At 43.8% G+C, this 19281-nt stretch overlaps 1 protein-coding gene across 2 annotated transcripts; it reads right to left on the bottom strand.

Annotated features, from left to right (window-relative positions):
* Positions 1-5958: 5958 nt before the first annotated feature.
* On the bottom strand, positions 5959-13478 carry KCNJ8 (potassium inwardly rectifying channel subfamily J member 8). Of its 2 annotated transcripts, XM_038155068.1 has the most exons (3): positions 12975-13478; positions 12291-12737; positions 7832-8767 (listed from the first exon to the last, which is right to left on the bottom strand). In XM_038155068.1, the coding sequence occupies exons 2-3, from the start codon at positions 12653-12655 to the stop codon at positions 7867-7869; spliced, it is 1266 nt and encodes a 421-aa protein (XP_038010996.1). In that variant the 5' UTR covers positions 12656-12737; positions 12975-13478; the 3' UTR covers positions 7832-7866. The 2 variants fall into 2 exon arrangements, with proteins under 2 accessions (XP_038010997.1, XP_038010996.1); XM_038155069.1 differs by lacking the exon at positions 12975-13478 and having other exon boundaries at positions 5959-8767; positions 12291-12706.
* Positions 13479-19281: the final 5803 nt, after the last annotated feature.

The raw sequence follows: 19281 nt of genomic DNA, 5'->3' as shown, positions 1-19281 counted from the left end.
TTTTCACATCAGGAACAAAACATCAACAAATTTCGGATGCGTATTTGCACACACACATTTGTACATGCACACATTTTTCCTCTGCAGTTTATTTCCCCAGTGTCATATCCCAAATGACATTCCTAAAGTACCCATGTGAAATGCCTGGAAATCCTAATGGAGGTAAGAGTTCCCAGCCTTTCTTCACCACTGCATGCAAATGGAAATCAAGTTGAAAATTGCCAAGAGGAAAGTGACCATGAGAAACTCACTGAGACACTTGACAGAAATCTAAACCAACACATTGGAAAGAGTTACAAACAAAAATCGGTCTCAAAACCAGCGCTCCTCCTGTGACATCATGTCATATTAATCACTGCTAGGTTGACCTAATAAGGATGAAAATTCCCACTTCAGAGCCTGCTCTCCCAAACAAAAAATGCATTTTCTGCTGTGTCGGACTTTCTTTAAAGTCTGCCAGAAGAGATGGAGCTGGAAGTTTTTGCTCAGATGTCAGTGTAGTTAGCTGAGGCCTGGGGTGGGAGAGAAGTCCATTTTAGTGAGGGTCTTTTCTCTCTAAAGCACAATGGAGTCTCTGAGAATGAGGATTCATTCTATAAATATATAATGGAATCTTTTGGCTGAAAAACCAAAGTAAAAATAACTTGGAGAATCCCTACTGTCAAATCTGGCATTGCTTCTTTAAATATATAAATGTGTGTGCGTGTGTATATAAAACAAGCTTTTCTCCTTTGATTTGATAATGTGCCCAAGGAGAACTTAAGTTGAAGGATTTTACTGATGAATTAATAGTTCTGTGCTTGAAGTGGAATAGGAAAGAATGTGTTGATATATACAGATGCCTGGTTTTGGAAAGACTAAGGAGTTATCACCATTTGCTGGTTGTGGATTGCAAACACTGTGCAAGGTGTGACTACCTACTTAAAATGATATATCTGTTTTGTGGACACAACTAAGAGCCTCTCAGTGAGCGAGTGCTCAGATGGTAGCATCTGAAATGACAAAGATATGATTGATTACATGTTTCCATGCTTAATTATTGTGCTTGTACATGTCTTGTGCATGATTTCAGATTAAACATCACCACCTGTAAAGTCTCTGGCACCTCTGTTTTGAAGACTGTTCCACCTACCATTCAGTACATGGTCAATAAATTTTTATTTCAGTCTTCTGAACTTCTTATTTCTCCGATTTTGTGCCTTTCCTCTTGTAATTGATATGGCTGAATGAGGACTCATTGCCTGCTGCTTTTTATCTTTAACCAGAGTATTGAATTGATATTTGAACAGATTACTGTCCCTTAAGGAAAACACCCATGACTGATAACACCATACTTGCTGCTAATATAAACTGAAGGATATTCACATCTTTAAAGTTAGGGTAAATTTAATATTTTATGGAGCACATTCAGTCTTGAATTCCATTTTTCATGTGGATGTTGACAGTATAAAGGAGCTGGCTATAAGGAAAGCTTCAGTCCAGAAATTTTATTACTCTCTTAATTTAACACAAAATATTTAAAGAATGCAGGGAGATTTTGTATATGGAAAAAATAACACATGCCAAACAATTTAATCTGATCAGCCAAGAATAGTATCTGTTTATAATATGATTTAAAACACCAGCTAAGGCTGAGCAGACAACATTTATTAGTACTTGATATATTTTTGAAAAGCTGTGAGACGAAAAGCTGACCACCCAAGGGGAAAACAATTGTCACCTGCTCTTGCTCAAACTCAGCAGAGTTTCTTTCAGCGTGTGTCACAACCCTTCAGTTTTGCTTCATATCCTGCCCTTGACTGCATTTGGAAACTGTGACAGTCAGCAGAAGCATCCCCTTTTTAACAGACTAACCCAGATGACCCAGAATGAAAGACCTAACATCAAAAAATACCCTGAAGGATAACAAGGCTGGGCCATGGGAGGATGCAATCAATTTTCATGTCTATTGTGGTTACAAAAAAAAAAAAAACACTTGAGGAAAGTAGTGATGTTCCCTGCATGGGGAAGATGCTGAGCCCCAAACCACAACAGCCTTTTGCAGTCACTCCAGTGCCATTTCTCAGTTTTATGGTCTTTTTAATAGACCTCAGACCATAAAATCAAGAAATGTAATTTCACTTTGGCCCACACAGAAGCTGGCTTTCTCATCCTTGCTACTAAGCCAAAATTAAACATCAGCAGGAATCCAAGTAAACTCCTGTTACAATGAGATACCCTAATTTTTACAAATTATCCCCAGGGACATTTGTCAATGCTGTTTGAAGAATCCGTAATTAGTACTGAAATGCATTTGTCAAAATAAATCAACTATTTGGGGATGCCTAACTCTGCTGGGGTTTCTGTTCCCCCATGTTTGTTTGTTTCCTCTCTGGGAGATTAATTTAAGACTCACAGGAAAGCTTTCTCTTGACCAAAATTCATTAAACTCTCCCTATCCATAAATTTGGAGTGCAACAAGGACCATTAGATCATCCCATCTGACATACTGAGCAATACAGGCCATGACATCATGCACAGCTACTCCTGCACTGGGCCCAGAAAAGTGTGTAGAGATTAACAAGTATCCTCCGGAAAATCAAAGCATGTTTGTGCAGGGAATGATGTCTTCAGATAGCTCAACTCTTCCTCAGGGTACAAAAAAAGGTGTTAAAGTTTTGTTAAAGGTGAAGAGGGAATCCAACATGGGGGTTTTGCTTCTTTGAATTTTTAGTAACCTAAATGTTAAAATAATTGGTAGCAATAACTAAAGTATGGACTATATTTTCCTTGAATGGAAGTTTTTTGTCTTCCTTGCATTGAAGTGTGTCTTGATGATCCTAGAACATTCCTTTCACTGCTAGCTAATACCTCATCAGTGTTCTGAGAGTCCTCAGCCAGAAACCCCCTCAATACTTACTATTTTTAAATATTTCTTTTAATCCATGCCCTTGGTGATGTGTCTTGACTGTGACTGCCTCAATCCCATTGGCTGTTTCTCTTGGACAGCACTGATCTTGTCTCTGCAGGCTAAATTTCTCTTCAGCATCCAATAAGGGAATATGGGAACATATTTTATCTTTACTGTCCAGTTATCACATGAGAAATCTCTTTTATTTTTATGTTCAAAGAATTCTTAAGGGAAAATAGAAAACATAGTTCAGGGAGATAGGATTATTAATAGGAGAAGCATTATTAATATGCTAAGGGTATTAGAAAATTCCTGTCTATCATCTTAGATTAGTCTGGATGTCATGTAAACACCAATATAGGGAAAAATATTTTAATATAAGCATGTGGGGGAGAAAAAGTTAACTCTCACCTGGCTATTCAAGCACCAGCCCCCCCTCCCCCCCCCCCCAGTGTTTTGAAAACACCAGGCCTAGCAGAGATTATATTTTGTGAAAACAATGAAAGCTTTGTTCCTTTAATCATATAATATCTAGTGGTTTTTCTCCTGTCAAAGCTCCTTTCTGGTCTTGGACTAACTACTTTTGCAGCTTGCAGCAAAAAACCATTTGCTAATAATAACCACTGGAGTGCCTGGGAACTGGTTTCACAAAATGTCCTCAGTCTCTAGTTTGTAAATAAAAAAAAGATGTGGAGAATTAACCATCTTTTTTATTTTCAATCAGAAAAAATAGTGTGTCCATGCTGCTATCCAGATTGCAAAGTAAAAGCATGATTCCTGAACTTTATAAAGTGTAGATAAAGGCTCAGACTTCTATGAAATTCATTCACGATGGCTGTGAGGCAAAACCTCTGAAATGACCCTTTGGCCTGGAGTGACACATGGCTTTAGGGTAAAGGGCTATGTACACATGAGGTGTTAATTAAATCTGAGTTTTCCTCTGGCTCTCACTTTACAATGTCCTGAGTGCCCCAGAAAGCCCAGAAGGAAGGGTAACCCTTCTGTGGAAAGAACCAGGCAGTTGTATGGGCCAGGGCAGGTCGCTGTGGGACAATGTGCTCATGAAGACATGCTCAAGGGCCAGAACTGTTTTACAAGGCCAGAATTGTTTTACAAGGCCAGAGTAATGCCAGGGGTAGCAGAGAGGTTCAAAGAGGGGCTTGCAGCAGGGCCTTGCCAGTGCCGAGCTCCAGCTTCTGACCCTGGCTCACACCAGATTTTGCAAAAGAGAGCGCAAGAAGTCCTGAAGGTGACAGCCATAGAATCAGCTGCCAACAGGGAAAGTTTCCTCCAAATCCTATTACTCAGATCTTGGCTTCAACCCTGGAGCATTAATCTTTATATCCCCTGTAAGCACTGTCTGTGTTTGCTCTGTGTCCCCACCACTTTCTGGGCAAAGCTGGGTCTGAAAGGACATGCAATGATATCACAAAGCTGGATCTGTCTGAAATTTGTCCTTTTAGTCAGGGAAGCAGTTCCTAGGCCAAAGACCTCTCTCCTGCTCTCCACTACTGGCTGCCTCTGTCCCTGACCTCTTCCAGGACTGCAAATCTTGCTCAAGAAAGGGGCTTTGCATGAAAGAATTTTCTGCATGGAGCAGGAGCACAGCACATATGAACATAACATTCATGGCACAAAGCTCTGCCTTGTTTATCTGTTCAGCATCCTGGCATATGACTGAGGTATCTTAGTGCTACCTCAAAATACTGATATCCCTGCAGTAGTCTTCCAAGAAACAGAGTGTATTAGGTGTGAAGCAGAGAGCCATGAAGATGAAATAAAATTTGGAAGGAGAAAATGGCTCTGGGAAAAAAAACCCCAAAAAACCAACTAATTTGAAATATTGAGAGAATAATAAGGTAATATAGGTAACATAAAATTATTTTTCAAAAGGACCATGGAAAAGGCTGGGGTACAGGAAGGACCAAGAGTATAGAAGAATGAATGAAAAATACAAAGTGACAAGAAGGAAAGGAATAGGGAAAAATCAGAGATGGAAGAAATAATTATTTGTTGGGGATTAGGATTTTTCCTTTTGTTTCTTTCTCTTATGGAATTTTGTCCTATCTGTGGCTAAGAGACAATAACAACCAGTACTTAAGAGAACCAAAAAAGGTGGGGGAAGCATGCAGCTGGGTACTCTCTTACCTGGGAGATTTTCTCTTTGGAAGGGCAAAGATACCATGAGATTTTGGCTGGGTGGAGAGGGGCTGGGCTGGTCTCCTCTTGCTCTTGGCATCGGAGTAGGCACAGCTGGTCTGCAGTCGCTGCCCAGAGGATTTGCTGCCATGATGGAGCTTTTGTCCTTCCATTGTGTCTCCTACTGTGGGTGAGCCTTTGCTTGTAAGAGCAGTTGTTGGACTGGGACATTATTAACACCCAATCTGACTGGAAGGGACCCTTACCATATATTTGGGTGGCTCAGGGGAGAAACCCAGGACTCCAGCCCTCTTCCCCTTCCCGGCTGCGTGCAGCAGCTGCTACAGGAGGAGCCTGGCTGCTGCTGCCCAGTCTCACTGCTTTCTCCACTACACTCTAACCCAGCACCCCCTGCCTGCCATGACACCTGCTACAGCTATGGAGTTTCTGATACATTTCCTTGGCTACTCTGGTGTCTGCTCATCCCTGCTGTCCCAGCTGCTGCTCCGCAGTTCCTGCTGCGGCCCATTTTCACCACCCAGCCCGCTCGCCATTATCACGTGAGGGAGACATGGCCGAGCTCACGCCACAGTGCCCCCTGCAGGAATCATCGCGCCTGCCCTGCCCGGCCGGGAGCCAACAGCGCTCCTGCTGGCCGTGACCGGAACTGCACCAAAGGGGAAAGTGCCGCGGCCAAGAGCCGGCTGCGGGTGGGTTCCTGGTTCTGTTTGTGTTGCTGCAGTTGCTGTTGTTTGTTTGCCTTGCTATACAGACTAGTAAAGAACTGTTTTTCCTTTTCACATATCTTTGCCTGAAAGCCCCTTAATTTCAAAGTTGTAATAATTCAGAGGGAAGGGGGTCATATTTTTTTCCATTCCAAGGGAGGTTCCCAATTTCCTTGGCAGACACCTGTCTTTCAAACCAAGACATTATTCTAACTTTTTTTTATTATTATTTTCTATAAAACCTGCTTTTGCACAGCATCTGACTTAACCATGTATCCAACAGAGAGCCTCAGAGAAGTTCACAGCCTTGGAAATGGAGGACAGAGACAAATTGTATGTGCTTCACTCTGACTCTTCTTGGAAGCTGCAGCTGATCATTGTTTGGACACACAAGGGACAGATTAATTTCTCCAGATGTTCACCATCCACCCTTCCAGAACATTAACGGGCAGGCCAGGGAATTAATGCTTTCAGCAGAAGCTTCAATTTCCTCTGCTGCTTCAGATGAAGTATTTTGTCAGAGTTTTTGTTCTGAAGAGCACCTGTTCCAAAAGCAGGGAGTCCACACCTTAGAGCAATGCCCCTCCATGCCACCATCCAACACCTCGTGAAGCCTAAAAACACCCATCCAACAACTGCTAATGAGCTCCTTCAAAGAGAGTAAGAACCTAGATTTGACTTTTGACTGTTTCACCATAGAGAAAAAAATCAAACATTTAAATGTTTTAGTGGCTTGGAGGGTCAGAACAAGGATAATACTTCTCTCGAGCCACAGACATGACAATTTCTGCAAGACATTTGAACAGGAACTTGTCCATAGTTATGCTTACTCACATGGGGAAAAAACATGTATCAATTTAGGCTACCAAATGTGACAGAATTAGTTGTCTTACTTTTATGTATTCCTGTAGAAAAACTTGAGATGACATTTTTGGGAAGGGTACAGGTAACAAATGCCCATTTTAATCTGAAGAGGACAGTTTCTTCCCACCAATTCTCAATGCCAGATTATATAAAAAACCACACGTGAGACACTGCTAAAAACCCAGGAATTCAGCAGCAGCATCCAAGTCCTCCTGAAAAGCATTCAGATAGTATTTTCAAAACTATCTCTAATACTATTGGCAGGCTTCCCTCTCATTCTCATTCATGAGATCCCACTGGCAAAAAATAACCTTCTTCTAGAGGATGCAGACTTAATCCTATGAAAATAAGTGCAAAAAATACACGTTTCATTCCATGTATGAATCTATCAGAGAAAACAAAAAAAGGACTTGGTCTTCCATCAAGATGAGAATGTTAAAGAGGTATCTGTTTTTTCCAGATTGAATAATTTCAGTGTAACAGATGCCCAGGTGGCAGCCAAGAGGACTGGGATTTCTCAGCTTGGCCTACAGCTAATCTAAGATGTGTGTTGTCCTGCAGCCAATTATTTCACCCTGAGAAAAAGAGCATCACTCCGTCATTTTGCTGGTTTTCCTGCCTGGAGTGACACCAGCTTTCCTATGGGATGGACAGGTCACTCCACCTGACCTGAATTTGCTCTCAAAATGCCTATGCTACAATCCAACAAAAAAGAAAAAGCCTGAGAAACCAAAGGTGAAATGGTCGCTCTTCTTCAGTGAAATCCTTGAGGAATTTAGTTACTCCCTTTAAGAGAACAAGGAATTCACACAAGAAGATCAATATCCAAATGTCATGCACAAAATCTGTGGAACCTGTTGAATACAGAAGTTTTGTGAAGCACTCACTTGCATAGGAAAGCCCCACATTTTGTGACAACCAGCAGAAGATAAGAAAGAGACCCTTGATAGGAAAAATATGATTAAAAAATCAGCATGCCATTAAAACAAGTATAAATACACATTATATTACATGAGTGAAGTGTGTTTTCTTTAGTGTACGTGCCATTTTTAATTAATTCATACACTAAGTGCTAAGGTGTTTTCTAATGCCATTAGGAGGTGCTTTCAGTAAGTAATGGAATAAATAGTTCTTGCATGGTTCTCTTCTGCATTATATTCTTGTTTTCTTAAGTAAAAGGAAAATGAAGCAAAACACCACAGGTGCCTCCGCCTTCCGAAGCCCAGTGCCCTAACACAAAGCTGTGCATCACGTTTCTGAGGCACTCTGGCTCCCCTCGGGTGTGATAAACTGCACTTTGGGCACGATGAGCGAGGAGTTGGTTCTCCGCATGGAGTTGCTCCTCCGAATGGAGTTGTTTCTCCTCATGGAGTTGCGCTTCCTCAGGGAGTTCTGGTGGGACAGCTCGCTCTTCTGCAGGGTCTGGATGAGGATGGAGGGCTTCTCATCGAGCTCTCGGGCACTGCAGCGCGGTGCAGCCACTTTGATGGTGTTGCCGAACTTGGAGTAGTCAACAGCGTACACACCTTCCTCCTCAGTGACAATGGGCACGAAGCGGTGACCCCAAAGGATCTCCTCTGCCACGTAGGAGGTTCTTGCCTGTGTTGTGATGCCCGTGGTTTCTACAACCCCTTCCAGTATCACGATGAGCTCCAGGTCCTGGAGTGCCAGGTCAGAAGCAGAGATATCATAAAGAGGACTCCGCTTGTCAATGACATGACAAATGATCAAGGGAGCTACCAGGAAAATGTTGTTGCTTTCAATGGGGTTATCCACGGGGATATCCACCTGGTGAATGGGTATGACTTCTCCTTCAGGGGTCATGGTCTTCCTCACAACCTGGATTCTCACTGAAGCGCTGATGATCATGCTCTTCCTCAGGTCCCCCACCCGGAACATGAAGCAGAGCTTGCCGTTGCGGACGGCGATGACTGCCTGCCGGCTGAAGATCAGCGTCTCGGCCCGCCGGTGAGCCTGTGCCGTCTTCATGAATATGCAGCCCAACATAACGGCATTGATGATCAACCCCACAATGTTCTGCAGGATCAGCACCGTGATGGCCAGGGGACACTCCTCGGTCATCATCCTGCCCCCAAAGCCAATGGTCACCTGGACTTCGATGGAGAAGAGGAAAGCAGAGGTGAAAGACCTGTAGGGGAAGATTGCACCCAGTTAACTCTCAGGACATGAAGCATAAACTGAGAAGCTGTTAACATGTACTTCCAGAAACAAACTTAAGGACCTGTTTGTATGGCTCTAGTACACATAAGCCTTCTGTTAAGCATTGCATGCTTGGTGGCCGAGATTTGTGTGGTTGGTGTAGTGTCTAATGGTGGCAAGGAAGACCTCAGAGCCTGAGCTCCTCAAAGACCATCTGGATGACCCTGACAGCTCAGGGAATCTCTGTCCAGGAGCACAGGCTGCCCACTGGCTTAGTGAACAGCTCTGGAGCAGCTGGGCTTTCCACCTTCTCCATCCTGTGAAGCCCTTGGTGGAAAGAGGTGGTGTTTGGCAAGCATGGGCAATCAGCTGGCACACTGAGATCCTTCCACCAGCCTGTACAGGGAAAAGAAACAGGGAAAACTGCAGTACTTCACTCATGCTACCTGAATCATTACTCAGAATTTCCTGGTGGGAGAAAAAGGGCTTTCCCAGATTTGTGATGCTTCCCAAACCCTTGCTCGCCTTGTGAGTGAGCAGGATGAGCCACCACCTCGCCTTTTGAGGCTGCAGAGAGAGGCCAGTGGCCCCTAGGTGCCTCCTGCACACCCTGGCAGCAGGACAGTGCTGTGACCCAGGGCTTGGGTTCAGCTCACTGCCAGGGCAAGACCAACTGGAAAATTTCAACAGAAATGGGATGCAGAAGTGTGGGTTAAGTTAAATACCCTAAAATGCTATGGTGCTGGACATCAGCAAATGCTGTCCACAAACTTCCCAAAATACATTATTTATAGTAGCCACAAAGTCTTTTCCCCTGTATACATCAGAATCCTTAACTTCCTTTTATATTTAATTATTCCTTTATTCCTTCCAGATACATCCTTCCAGTGCAATCCAATACATCTGAAGCATCCCAATGCTTAACAGGGCTATACCAGTGGAAAATATATCCTGCCTATGAAGATGGTCTAAATAATTCGTTGGCTTTGCTTTGCTTTTCAATTAATCTGCTTTTAATTTTTTTTTTTTATTTTCTAGCTATATTTTCACTGGGGTATCAAAGACACATTTAAATAGCATAGGCAATATCAAGGATAATTTTATGTGCAATGAGAAAGTCCATCTTTGAGAAAACCAGCCACTCTCTGCACAGGTATTTTTGAAATAGCATTCTTATTCTGCGTTTTCTATTCTTCTTAATCATTAACAAATTATTTTGTATTGAGGGGGTTTATTTTGTATTTCACTCTGAAGAAATCAGGGACGAAGAAGTTACTTAATAGAATCCATGGAATGATTTCTTATAATCATGAATATTCAGTTACATGCAGAATGAAGCTTCTGGACTCAATTTCAGTCAGCTTAATTCAGCTTAAAACTCTGTCCAGTAAGTAGTCTGACTTCCCTTAGCAATACCCTTCTTTAAAAAAAAAGGAAAAAAATCCACCTTTTTAACAGTGGAAGTAAGTGAAAGAGTAAGTTTGGAAAGCATTTTAACCATGTGAAATGGGAAAGAGAAAGTGCCAATCACACTGTTCCCAGGTCCTTCCCCTCAGAGCTGTGTGGCAGTTTTCCTTTCTGGATAATGTTTGCTTTCTGTGGCAAAGAGATGTGAGGCTTAGAAATTTCTGCAGTACTTCATAAAATGAAAGGGCTGTGCAAACTCTAGGCACTAGTTAAAATTTCCAAAGCCAGGTTTTCCTGTTAACAGGTAATGGCACCTACACAAGAAGCTCTCCTGTGGGTCTAAACCTCAGGGGAGTAGGCTAAAAATTTTTTGTCATGATTTTGGCATCCCAATACTAGAAGTATTGGCGACAAAAACTCACCATTCTTAAAGATGTCAGTAATCACATTGTTACTTCATGACTTTGACCAAAGTGGTCACCAGATTTCCCTAGGAAAGGAAAAGATTTCTCATGGCTTGGACATGGGCACTGGAGCAGCTGTTGCTTGGATACCCCATGAGGGAGGGGTGTGTGTTCTTTGGCATGGGCTAAACCTGAAATTATATTGATTCATTCATTTTGCTTCCTGGCAGACATCCTGGAAGAGCCACAGGCAGCTACAGAGAGGGAACAGGGGCAAAATCCTGGCTGTGGATGTGCCTGGCCCCAGTGGCATGAAGCCCTTGGCCCCCAGCTCAGGATCTGCGGGGTGACACAGCAGCCACGCCGAGGGAGCCACCAGCCAAGCTCAGGGATGTCCCCTCAGCTGACCCTGGAGAGCTGCAGGGTTGTAGCTGTTTACTAATTCCAGTTGGACAGATCCCACAAATCCCAGAAATGCTGGGGGTAATGCTCCTGCAGGTGCAAGCTGGGTCATGACATCTCATTTCAGAGGAAACTGCTTGTGGCCAGACATTGGAAAAGAAACAAGACAGCAAGCCCTGCTCCAATTCCCCCCTAAGCTGGTGAAGGATAGCTTGGGAAAATCCCCTCTTCTTTTACCTTAGAAAATCCCCATTTAGCAAAAAAACTATCAAAACAAAGGGAGAATTAAATGCTCTGCTACCTCATGAGCCAGATACAAAGGCCCTTCAGACTTGGTGAGGTACCTCAAAACTCTGTGGGAGAAGGGAGAGAAGAGAAGTGGATTCACTGATATCTCAGAGCACCCTTCAACACCCAGACCCTCACAGCACTGCAATGTGTAGAGGCAGATGATCTGGGGTAGCCGGGTGGTACAGAACCAGGACTTTTCTATCTAAAATCTAGTGCTAAAAAAAGCAGATTTAATTGATGAGATCCTTAAGTTACTTTATGGCTTACCCCACCTCTAATTCACAGTTTTCTCTTCCATGTATGTGTCAGCTTATCAGTGGCCTGACAAGTGTCATGGCTTTGGGGACAGAGAGTAAAATACTTCAACAGGTGATATTTAATCCAGTCATCCCTTAAGCTTTCACTGTCTGACACAAATGCATGGTGTGGAAAGTGTTCCTCTGTCCGACTGCTGGCCTATGGCTTCACCAAGGTACTCTGAAGCCCCACATATTTAACACTCTCAGAAGAGTCATCTTGAAACACACTCAGTTTTGTCCTAAGTGACACATTTCCTGGCACCTCTGACTGGTGCCCTGCCTGATACCCAGGGCTGGTTCCTTGCCTCTCAGGCACTGCTCTGGAGGGAGCACCTCTGGCTGACAGGGTGCCGGGGATGCTCCCGCTGCCATAGACAAGTTACAATACATATAACACATACCCACTCTTGCAGCAGGCTCTTATCTCGACAGGCAATCGAGTTACCCACAGAGTGTGGAGACACATGAAAAGCAGCAGGTCTCCCTCTCTTTCAGATCCTGTAAGGAATCAAAGACATCTACAGTACAGCATTTTCCAAGCCCAGGAGGCTTGCTGAATTTACGCAATCTAGAGGAAAACACTGCACTTTTCAACTGTCTCAACCAAATCCAATAGTTCATGTAAACCAAAAGCTGCACTTCAGACAACGCCAGGACAGCCGGCAGCTCTGTCCCCACCCTTCCTTCATCCCACCAAACTCTACTTTACCTGACACACGTCACGCACGGCGTCCACTTTGTGCTGTTTGAAGGGTTTTCTGTGCTCGGGTCCATGTCGCCATGGGCAAAGGCCACCAGCCACCACATCATGGCAAAGAGCAGCCAGCTGCACAGGAAGGACATGGTAAAGATGACCAGTGTGTGACGCCACTTCAGGTCCACCAGGGTGGTGAATATGTCCTGCAGGAATCGCCCCTGCTCACGGATATTCTTGTGGGCCAGGTTGCAGGCGCCATTCTTGGCAATGAAGCGGGCTTTGCGCGGGCGGTCGCGGATGCGTGGCTTGCGCAGGTTCTCGGCAGCGATCCGTGCCAGCACATACTCTTCAGGAATGATACTCTTGCGAGCCAACATCTTCCTGCCACCATAGTCCACTCAGCAAGATGCAAAATGGGGGGTGGCTCCTCTAGCAAGTATCTGCAGGGCTTGCTTTACCCTGCAAAAAAGAGTGAACCTGGTCAGAGCTGTCAACTGTGCAAGAAGCCCCGATTAGGTACCCCCTGCCAAACCCCACTACATTAAATGCTGGTTCTACAGTGCCCTGTTTCTCTCAGACCATCATTTTTATATGAGCAGTCGGTATCAGCTAGTAGCAGAAATTAAAGATGCTATTTGGAAACTCCTTGCAGGAAGGGAGGCTGCACAACAGTCTCACAAAGTCGGTGTAAAGTACCGTGACAGACACCAGCTCGGTTCTTCTGGCTGTTTCTCCGGGAGACAGCAGTGCTCAGATGGGGACCGGAACACGAAGCACTAAGTTATTCGCATCCTTCAGGATCTGAAGAATCAGATGTCTGTGGTTTGAGCCGAAGTTAGTATGCGGAGACGCGAGGAGACTCCCTCCTTACGGCTGCAGCCCCGCAGCTCATCCAGCAGCCTGTCGGGAGCCCCTAGCTCGTCCCCCTAGAGCATCAAGAAGGAGCTGAGCTGGACGTGCGGCAAGCAGGGAACGGGACTCCTCAGAGCAAGCGGTCGCATTTTCCCTCGCAGCTCTCCTTCCCTTCCGGGATCAGGCGGGGAAACCTTCCCTTTATTCCCAAACTTTGTTCCCAAACGGGTGACAGAACGAACCCATGGAAAGCCCGGCTCCCCGGTGGCTGGCCCGTCCCACCGGGGGAGGGCAGGGCTGCCTGACCCCCCGGCGCCTCGCAGGGTCCCTCCCGCCTCCGACGACGCCGCCACTCACCGCAGAACGGGGCGGGACGCGGCCGGGCCGGGCGGAGCGGGGCAGGCGGAGCGGGGGGGCCGGGCGGAGCGGGGCTCGGGCTCGGGGGGATGGGCTGAGGGGCTGGGGCTCGGGCTCGGGATGCGGGGCTCCGGCTCGGGTTGCGGGGCCGGGGCGGGGCTCGGGCTCGGGATGCGGGGCCGGGGCTCGGGGCGGTAGTCGGGATGCGGAGCTCGGGCGCACACGATCCCTGCGCTGCGCGGTGCCTGTGGACGATGGCTCGAGAGTATTTTAGGCAGGTTGCAGCCCATTTAACAGCGGGATGAGGTGCTAACGCTGCTAGTTATACAAAACTGCGCGCCTGCCCGCTTCCCCTGGCAAGCCAAGAGTTGTGCCTTCTTAGCTTTATCTTCCCCTCGAATCTGGCTGAGACAGAGGAAGCGAGGCTTGTGCGTGTTTGGGGGACCTAAGCCAGAATCTCATGACCTTTACAGCTTTGGATAAATTTAATTACCTGTCTCTGCAAGAAAGGAAGGAAAGACATTTCTTTTCACGGGTCATAGCTCTTGCTGAGCAGCGTCAGACCCGTTGTAATGTTCAGGAAAATGGGCACTGGCAGATGAGGAATTGTATTTGGGATGGGTGTAGGAAGAATTATGTACAATGACAACCTCTCCTCCACCTCCCGAGTGAAATCCCTGAAGTTCTTTCTCTTTCCCACTGGTTGAGGTTAACAGTTTTGGCCCTTGTGTTTAATGGAAACTTGCATTCTTGGAAATTGCACCTTTATTTATTTATTTTTATAATTTTTGTCCTGAAGTCTTAGTGTTTGTAATGGGGAGAATGAGCAATACATCAACTTTATGAAAATATCTAAATTCAGATTTTAATGAAGGAAAGTGCAGAGATTGTTTCATATCAACACCCTTGTATCCAAGGAGTGTGAGAGTGTGTGTGAGAGAGTGTGTGTGTGTGTGTGTGTGTGTGTGTGTGTGTGTGTGTGGTAGGGAGGTTCCAAACTTTTCTGTGTATCGCTCGGCTCGAGTTAATCGCCTCTAGGGTATAAAATTTCTACAGAACAAAATACCTCACTTCTCTCTGTAAACTAGGGAAAAGCTTGACAGGCCTGGTGCAATCAGGAAGGTTTTAAGCATACTCAGGCTTGGAAAAACCGAGAAAGCACATTTGACAGGCAGTATAATCCTCAGCTTGAAGATAGCCACTTTGCTGAACACATGCACGTGCTCAACTTTAAATAGATGAGTGGTTCCTGGAAACTTCTCCAGCACTGGCCTTTGCTAATACCACATATCCAGTAGCCAGAGGAGAGACAGACACAAAGCCCCAGTCATATTAGGCAATTAGCTAAATATTTATGTGAGAAATTAACTTTAGGCAGATGAGAAGCTGAAAAATCAGGGTCTGAGCCAAATGCCTTTAGATTCTAACCAGACTCTGAGTACTAACACATAAAATCACTTGGGTAGGTATCTGCAGGGTCAGCATTGTTGATGTGTGGCACTTCATGGGCTGGGCTTGGAGAATTTAGAAGATTATCCTTCTACAAATGAGGTGGCAGAGACAGTTCTAGAGGGGCTGACTTACTTGTTTCATGCAGCCCCAAAAGTGCATCTCACTTGGATGCAACTATTGGAAATAACTGGTTTATTACCAGTTCCCTTTCCCTTTTTCCCTTTTCCCTTTTTCCCTTTCCCTTATTCTCTTCCTCTGCCCTTCTCCCATTTAGCTCCTGTGAAGTATTTGTTCTGTTCTAGGGCTAGAAACAAGATTGGTGTTCCCCAGTACAGGTGCTTAGGTGCAACTCAAAAAAAACCCCAAAAAAGAAACAAAACAAAACAAAACTAAAAAACCAAAAAAACAACAACAAAAAAAAAAAAAAAAAACAAAAAAAACCAAAACAAAAAAACCCCACAAAAACCCCCAAAAAACAAAACAAAAACAAAAAAAAACAAAAACAAAAACAAACAAACAAAAAACCAAAAAAAACCCCAAACCACCAAAAAAACTGTCTGGGAACTGCATGGAACACTTCCTACCCCTTACTTCGTGAGATCCTTGAATTGTATGACTTTGCTTCTGACACAAATTAGCTCATGCCACATGCCCAATTGCACAGTTTCCTCTGAAGTTCTTGAAATCCACAGCTTTATAATCGGGGACACAGAAACACCAATAAATGGATTTTATTTACTTGCCATTTCAGAGCATAAACCTACGTGTATGGCTGTTTTCAGCCTCATCTCTTCTCACTCAGCCCCTTAAGCTGCTGCTGTGCTCCCCATCCCATCTCTGCTGGTAGTGAGTGCAACTGTGTGACATACAGTTAGTGTGTGGATTAGCAGCAAGTTTGGAAGAATGGATCAAGGCCATCTTTGAGGGCAGGTGGGAGCAAGGAGCAACATTCCTCGAGCTACTCAAATGGAACAGAAACTGCTGCCAGCACTGGCACTGTCAGGAGTTCCTTGTGAGCTCTCAGGCTGTGTTCCCCACTAACCTGCTGGAGGTTTCCTCCCCCTTAACTGTGCACCATGCAGAGGCTGAAATTCTTGTAGCTGAGATAGAAAGGATCCATCAAATACACACAAATAGTCCTGGCACAACCACAGAGTGGCTGAACAAAAGTTACTGATCCTTTCACCCACTATCACACATTGCCGGAAAAGCACTCACAAAATTCCATCTTTTCCTCTCTGGCTGTTCAATACTGGAAGAGATGCCTTCCTCCTCACTTCTACTGGAGATGAGTTTTGAGGAAGCCTGCTGGGCCATGACCACAGGGATGTGAGGATCAGGAGCTCCAGCCATGATTCTGAGCACAGCATCCATTTCTCCAAGTTCCAGTCTATGAATGTGCTCTGGAGAGTGACAGCTACTAAAACCCTTCCCCTCTGACCTTTTAAATACTTGCTTGGTTGCCACATGCACACTTCAGTCTGAGATTTAAGTAATAGCTGGGAAAATCTCCTAAAACATCTCCTAACCCGTTTGGTAAGGAACACAGTGTCTGAGTGTTGTGAACACAGCCATTTCAGGGAAAAAAATGATCCGAATTGATGGCAGTTTTAGGTCCAATTTTCTTATGGCCCTTCATGCTGTTTCATTCCGCTCCACCCACAAGCATTACTGATATTATGGTAAATATCCCTTTACAATTATGCCTATCTAAAAATCAGGATTAAATAATGTGCTTAGACATGAATCTGAAATTTCCACATTATAGCCCTGTCCAGCCCTTTCAGAAAATCCTGCTTTGTAATAAGTTTTGTTTGAAATTCTAATCTTAGCTTAGAGATAGGATGACTTTGCAGGCATCCAGAGATGTCATGCACTTAGAGTGAGGCTTCCACAGAGACACAAAGCTGATAAGCCATATTCGGACAGCGTGGGTGAACTCTTCCCTACATGAGCTAGCAGGACATCCATCAAACATGAAAGAGCAGAAACTGCAAACTAAGGGCATCTGTTACCCTGAACCAGCTCTTCCCCCCACCCCCATTTCATGCAAGAGCAGCAGGACAAAAATAGTTTTTATCAGAATACATGTAACTAGTGCCCCTTGTCCAGTGTAAGTTGCATAGTGAAGTTTGTTGTTCATTACGTGCCTTTTCCTGGAGTTTATCCTAAGGTTCTGGGAAGAGCAACCCCAGTTTGAGACTGTTTCCTTGCCTCCTCATGCCATAATTTATGGGAAGCCTGTAAATCAGTTTCTAAGTGAGTTGAACATGGTTACAGTGAGTCTCTAGCTGTGTTCCTAGAGTATGGTGTCCCTTAGGTGCTTCCCCTCCCTGGCTCACTGGCTTTTCCAGGTTTAAATTAAGATTATGCCAGTGACAGAAGAGAGATGCCATGTCTCACCTTCAGATCTTATCACACAATATCTGACAACTCCAAGCCCTCAAATCTCAGATGCTCTGGTACAACCTGAAGAAGTAGATGGCCCCGAATCAGAATGATTCAGCCGTGAAAATCTGCAGTACTCAGAGATTCTTAGGCTCCCACCTTCCTGCCTCTGATGGAGAAGTCATATTGCTGAAAGAGTAAGGGTCTAATGTGGCTGGTAAAATAAAAACACATATAACCATTAACTATGGAAGAATATGCTGCCTTGGGGCATCTGTAGCTCTGCACTTGAAGGGTGGAGGCTCTGGACCGTGTCATTTACACAAAGCTGCATTAGTTCCTTAGTTACATGGTTAAATATTTTACTGCACATTGAAGTGATATTTATGGATATAGCCCAAAAATCCTGAAATAAATTAAAGGGAGAGTTAAGAAATGTCATGGTAATAGCTATGAGGAACTCTTCTGGGCAGTCCTAGCTGGGACTGTTCATTACTTACTTATACCTTTAATCCAAAGGTTGTATAACCATGTAATGTATTTATGTATAAAGCAGACTAATGTACATACATGGGAATGAATTGCAGTGGCCACTGAAATGTGCAGTGTGCTGGATGCTGTATTATTATATAACAGATCATGGGATGAAAATCCCCATGTTCCATGAAAATGAAAGGAGGCATTTTATCCGTGATGAATGACAATTACACCTAATAGAAACCAATTAAAATTATATTTTAAATAACTGCTTGTTTATGTTTTAAATAGCTGCTTGTTTATAATGTTCAGAATGTGGTATATTAGAGAAATGAGTAGCGCCTGCCAGGACTGTCTGTTCTGTTTCCATGGGTAATATCTAGCAGCAGACAAATGCTATCAATAGTGAATAATTAATAGTAACTGTAGTAAAAAGATTTTCTAAAAATCTCTCTTCTCTTGACAGATTACACTTGGAAGTTTCTTGGCTTCATTCAAGTCAATACTTTAAGCTGTGCTGCCAAAACAAAACAGCATCAGCAAGTTGCTAATTTGTACAAGTCAGCGAACTTCTGCCTCACAACAATTTTTTCATCATTTGAATACCTGATAGTCTTTTCCCACAGTTCTGCACAGAGGTCAATTCTGGTAGAGAAAAAACAGAGCAGTAAAAAAACAATGTGGAAATGATTGCATGGCAAGGAATAATTTGATTTACAGTTTTGTTTTCAGACTTTTCTTAGTAGTCTCTTAGTTTTGCCTCTGAAAGGATTTGGTTTCCAAAGAAACTGAGGAGTTCTTCACATGCCACCATGAAATTCATATCAGAGAATTTACATAACATATTTTGATTTTAACTAAGGCTTTCAAAAGATGCTACTTGAATTTGCAAATATGCAGAGTTAGTAGTTGCTTTTAATCACATTTAGTGGGAGAATCATTGTTCCAGAGGGGTTTTTACAAGTGGCACTGTGGTTTCAGTGGATATTTAGAGTTGATTTTGATTGGCAGTATCACAATGAGGACACGGGGTTATAGTGCTTCCAAGGGAAACATACTCCAACTTCTGACACTGGATAATGGAAACATGATAATGAAGACATGGCCCCTGTCAACAGCTTTTTTTTTATTAAGGTAGCTGTTTGCTCAAGTGTGTTATATCTCCTTTTTTTTTTTAACCAAATATCTACAAGCATTTGTGTAAAATGCTTGTGTGAGATTTCCTTCAGCTTTTCATGATGTATTAACAAAATTGCCTGTGAATGTATTGACAATAAAGCACAGCAGTCCATTGCTTTGGGAAGCAAAAAGAATGCACTCAATTAAATGAAACAACTTATTATACAAGTTTTTACTACTTGACCACATTTAAAATTCTATTTCTATTTTAAGAAAACACAATTCAATACTATTGCTCTTTGCAGAGGTTTTATATATAATGAGATGCAAACTTCTTTGGGCTATGTTCCTGTTGGTA

This window comes from Motacilla alba, chromosome 1A (assembly GCF_015832195.1).
Source record: "Motacilla alba alba isolate MOTALB_02 chromosome 1A, Motacilla_alba_V1.0_pri, whole genome shotgun sequence".
Lineage (NCBI taxonomy): Eukaryota > Metazoa > Chordata > Aves > Passeriformes > Motacillidae > Motacilla > Motacilla alba.
This window is presented reverse-complemented; position numbering and strand designations above follow the sequence as displayed.

Bases quoted from the DNA above. Each gene is read 5' to 3' on its own strand.
- KCNJ8 (XM_038155068.1), bottom strand. From the start codon at position 12,655: ATGTTGGCTCGCAAGAGTATCATTCCTGAAGAGTATGTGCTGGCACGG. The intron at 8,768-12,290 runs GTAAAGTAGAGT...CTTCCCCTACAG, and splicing joins CCGTGCGTGACGTGTGTCAG to GTCTTTCACCTCTGCTTTCC.